The 5,059-nt window shown below is 39.1% G+C and overlaps 1 protein-coding gene across 1 annotated transcript in view; it reads right to left on the bottom strand.

Moving 5' to 3' along the window:
- Positions 1–5,059, bottom strand: part of ABCB1 (ATP binding cassette subfamily B member 1) — a 119,146-nt gene that overhangs the window by 95,344 nt on the left and 18,743 nt on the right. Inside the window, exons 3-4 of the mRNA XM_007956634.2 lie at positions 2,998–3,189; positions 2,275–2,446 (exon numbers count right to left, since the gene is read on the bottom strand). Of these exons, the coding sequence (XP_007954825.2) occupies positions 2,275–2,446; positions 2,998–3,189 (364 nt within the window). The remainder of the gene's footprint in view (positions 1–2,274; positions 2,447–2,997; positions 3,190–5,059) is intronic.

The raw sequence follows: 5,059 nt of genomic DNA, 5'->3' as shown, positions 1-5,059 counted from the left end.
TGTCATTGTCCAGCAGCATGCTATGCTCTGCTGACCTTGGGACTTAAAACGGACTTAAATTAATGGCCTGCCATGTGGTTTAGTAACATCAGGACTGTGCCTTTTTACTTGTCAACCTTGGGCTTCTTAGCCTCAGCAGCCAGCAGCTATCTGAGTGAAGAAACGCCTCTAGTTTCAGTGAGCTAGGAGCAGGAGGCAGAGCTGGACCCAAGGTTGAGGGGCTTTCACCTAGCCCCTAGAGCCTGGCACTTGGAACTCGGACTTCTAGCCTCCTGAATTTTAAGAGAATAAACTCCTATTTGTTAAAGCCATCACATATGTGGTATATTTCTGTCAGAGCGGCACTAGGTAACCAGAACACCTGACAGAGTAGATGTTTAATAAATGGTAGTTAAGTTATCATTCATAATATAGCATAGCAACATCCACACTATGAGGTAAAATTTCTTAGATACTTCTTGTTATGTGCCATCATGCTGATTCTGATTCATAGAGACCCTGTATGACAAACAGAACTTTTCTAGGCAATATGGGAGCAGATTCCCAGGTCTTTTCGCCCATGGAGTCACTTGTTATTGTTGTTATGTGCTGTCGAGTCGGACCCGACTCATAGCGACCCCTCCTTGGGTTTCCAAGGCAGTATCACTACGGAAGTAGATTGCCCCATCTTCCTTCCGAGGAGTGGCTGGTGGGTTTGAACCGCTAGCCTTCTGGCCTTAGGCACTATGCTACCAGAGTTCCCTAGGTGTCTCTAGGTGGATTCAAACTTGGACCTTTCAGTTAGCAGCCAATCACCTAACCATTGTGCCACTAGGGCTCCATCTTAGATACTTCCCAAAACAAACCTACTGCCATCAAGTTGATTCCAACTCGTAGTGATCCTAGGCAACAGAGAACCACCCCATATGGTTCCCAAGCCTTGTACATCTTTACAGAAGCAGATAGCCTCATCTTTCTCCCATGGAGTAGCCAATGGTTCAAACCACCAACCTTTTGGTTAGCAGCCAAATTCTTTAACCATGTGCCACCAGAGCTCCTCTCTTACAGCTTGATTTATTCTGTGTTAGCCTTGGATTTCACTGGTTCTTCTTTTACTTATAAAAAGAAGGAGCTCTGGCAGTGCAGCACCTAAGGCATTTGAATACAAGAGAAGGTTGGCAGTTCAAATCCACCAGCCACTCCATGGAAGGAAGACTGGGCAACATACTTCCATAAAGATTTACCACCTTGGAAACCCAACGGGGGTCACTATGAGTGAGAATCAACTTGATGGCAGTGGGTTGGGTTTGGTTTTGGTTTTCTTTTACTTATATCCTTCTGCTACATAAATCTGTAACCTTTTCTAAATTGCATCAAACACAACAAAAATTACATACTGAGCAATCTCCTCTCTACCACCCACACTTACATCAAATTATTTTAATTTAAAATGAACACCATGTGCAGCCTTGAAAGGCAATATTAGCTTTACAAGATCATCAGAGCTATATGTACAGAGGTGGAGAGGGCTACTTCTACTTGTCTCATGATTGGGTTTACATAGATATGGGACTAGAAAATGTGTTTACTTTCTTAAATTATTTTTTATAAAAATGTAAATATGTATAAATATACACCATTGACAATACTGAGAAAACTGTAAAATCAATTACAAATCAAGCAAAATCTATAAAACCAAACATTAAAATCAATGTTAACTAAGACACTTGTGTAGTTCACTAAACTTGAATCCCTACTGGCTATCTGAATATGGCATTATCTGCTAGAGATGACGGCTCTTCAGAATTCAGCATGCCTTTAATCCCTCTTGAAAAAAAAAGAAAAAGAAAGAAAGAAAGAAAAAATTGCCATGGAGTCATTTCTAACTAATAGAGACCCTATGGGACCGAGTGGAACTGAGTGGATGCAGGATTTCCAAGGCTGTAAATCTTTATGGAAGCAGATAGCTTCATTTTTCTCCTGTGGAGTGGCTGGTGGGATAGAACCACCAAACTTCTGGTTCACAGCTGAATGCTTTAACCACTGCACCATCAGAAGCAAGAAATGAGATGAAAGCTACTTCCTTTTTTCTCATCCTTTACTGAGGTAACTGTGGAGTCCTTTAGTCAAATTAGCAGCATGGAGTCCTGGCCTGCTTAGGACTCAATGAGGCTGAGTCTGCTTACTCTCCTCTGATTCTGAACAGGAGATTTAAAATCAACGGAAAGTATCAAGTACAAAATTGTGAGCATCATTATGGTAGGAGATTCTTCCATGGATTCAGACTTTACCTACCTTTGCCCATATAGCAGCAGATAGTCCAAGAACAGGACTGATGGCCAAAATAACAAGGGTTAGCTTCCATCCTCGTGTAAATCCTACTATAAAACCAGTGAGAAATGTTGATAGTGACTGAAAGAATATTCCAATTTTATCACCAATTCCTTCATTAATTTTGGCGACATCACTAAAGGAAAAGATGATGTTAGGAACAGATGTTAGAATTATAAACAGTACTTCTCTCCTGAGTCCAGTCTTTTTTTTTCTTTTGAATGAATATTTATATATACCCTCTCTGTGTGTATGCTTCTTTTGTTTGACATGGTGCCCATCTCCATCTCCAGTAGGATATTTATCATGAAGAACAGAGATCTGTAGTCTACCGGGCCCCAGGAAATGGGCATAAGTATCTCCAAAAACTATTCAACCTGGATATCTCAAATTGTTCAGAAATTGCGCCAGAAAGTGTCACGTGGTTGGTCTATGGCAAACTCTCAGGGAATCTCCTGAGTCAGGACAGTCTACTCCTTCATTCACAGCCAGTCACGCAGGTTCCCTTATGTCCCACCAGGGAACCAGGAACAAAAAGATACATAAGACACAGTTGCTGCTCAAAAGAAATTTATTTTCATAATTACTTCAGAGTGATGTACTAACATATCCTAACAAATCTGATGATATATATTTCATTTTAGCAATAATAAGAACTACATCTTAAACATAAAACAAGGTACTTACTCTGTGAGACGAGTGTTAAGCTCCCCAACATCATGCACATCAAACCAGCCTATCTCCTGTTGCATAATGGCATGAAAAAATTGTTTTCTAATTTTGTGTACTTGTCTTCCAGCTGCCAGGCACCAAAATGAAACCTGAATGTATGCAGCAAAGAGCACACCGGCACCAATTCCACTGTAATAATAGGCATACCTGGGAAACAACAAGAACACCGCACACATTCTCTGTTTTCTTAACTGATACATCTTTCCACAGCAGTACCACTCAGGCTCATGTTTTCAGTTACCCATCTCACCATCCTTAACCAATAAGGAGTTAGAGCAAGCAGAGTCCATAGCACAACTTGCAATATACTGGAATGAATGAATGGTTTCTGGTTTTGGCTTAACTCCCAGTTATATATTTAGCTGTTGTGTAATATTAGGCACGCTGTTTATTATCATTTGTTAAGTCCCAGTGTTTTAAATGGTAAACTGAAGATAAGAGTTGTAATACATTAATGCAGGAAAGAGACTTGGACCAGTGCCCTCATATGCTATTCACTTGGACAATGTTAGCTATTGTGAAAGGCCTGTGTAGCAAATTGGAGCATTACAGTATCAGGTTTTAAAAACCCACTATTTTAGTCTACTTTTATTTCATCAGCATCAGCTGATGACCTTTGGCCTGGTCTCTGCACATTGAGGGATGGAAATAAGTAAAAGGACTGGTCAGAAAGTAGAACCAAGAAATGGAAATGGTTCCACGGCCTCTGGGGCTATTAATCTGGCAAAGCTTGGATATCAAGAGACAACTGAAAATGAAAAGCATTCTTGTATTATCTGCCCAACTGCCCACCAGCAGTTATCCTAAATGCTTAATCAGTCAAATAGTAGCCCTTCTGGTTTAAGCTCTTAACAAAAAAACATAAGCATTTTCTAAACCTCTGATCATCTAGAAAACAGAATTAATGTCTTCTTGCTCTGAGCCTTCATATTTATAAAAGGAAATAACACTTGAGCTTCATTACACAATTCATTTTTAGGTTAATGGCAAACATTTCAAAATGGAGCATAGTATTCCAAAATTATCATTTTTTAAAGTTTTCAACTTGCCATGTTCAAATAAATATGTTTGTATGAACCATGCATAAACTATAAAAATAGCTAAATATTTTAAGACCAAAGCAATAACCAGAGAGTCACTGATCATATTATTAACAATTTAGTGCTCAACCTATCAGGAATCTTGGTAAACAAATCTTCCCCAAGCTACACCCAGTAATTCTCAATGTATTTATCAGGAAGGATGTACTTAGAGCACTAAATTTTAGTTAATGGATAACTCAGTAATTAATTATTATCCAAGTGCTATTGATAAAAGCAAGAGATTGCTAAAAAGAAACATTTTAACAAGTAGAACTCATGCTTTGACAATTCATTAAGGTAGTTAAAACCATCAGTCTATTTGCTCAAATAAAAGATAATTACATTTAAGTATTTACTAGATGATTACTGGAGCTCTGGTGGTATAGTGCCTAAGGCATTTGACTGCTTACAGAAAGATGATGGTTCAAATCCACCAGCGCTCAGCAGAAGGAAGATGGGGCAATCTACTTCTGTAAAGATTTAGCGCCTGGAATTGACTCAATGACAGTGGGTTTGGTTTTGTGATTTAAGAATGATTACATGTCATTCTGTTTCATCTTTCCTAACTTAAAAACAATGCTTCTCCATAGAAATATCTGGAGGTACTTGTTTCTCATTTTTCAAAATATGACCAAGTGTCTTCATTTACTTTAAACCTACTAGATCATCTATAAAAATATGTGCAACTATTATCTTCAGATTCACCAATACACAGTTTCAGATCTTTATTATAAGCGGTCTTGGGGAATCAAACTTCAAGATAAGTAAATCATTAACAAAAAGCTTCCCTACATAAATTAAGGTTGTTGTTGTTTGCCGTCGAGTCGGCCCCGACTCATAGCGACCCCTCCTTGGGCTTCCGAGGCAGTATCACTATGGAAGTAGGATTGCCCAACCTTCCTTCCGAGGAGTGGCTGGTGGGTTTGAACCGCCAG

Source organism: Orycteropus afer, unplaced genomic scaffold (genome assembly GCF_000298275.1).
Source record: "Orycteropus afer afer isolate SDZICR_OR568_19922 unplaced genomic scaffold, OryAfe1.0 scaffold00644, whole genome shotgun sequence".
In the NCBI taxonomy this organism is placed as follows: Eukaryota; Metazoa; Chordata; class Mammalia; order Tubulidentata; family Orycteropodidae; genus Orycteropus; species Orycteropus afer.
The sequence above is the reverse complement of the archived record's forward strand: the minus strand, read 5'-3'. Positions and strand labels throughout refer to the sequence as shown.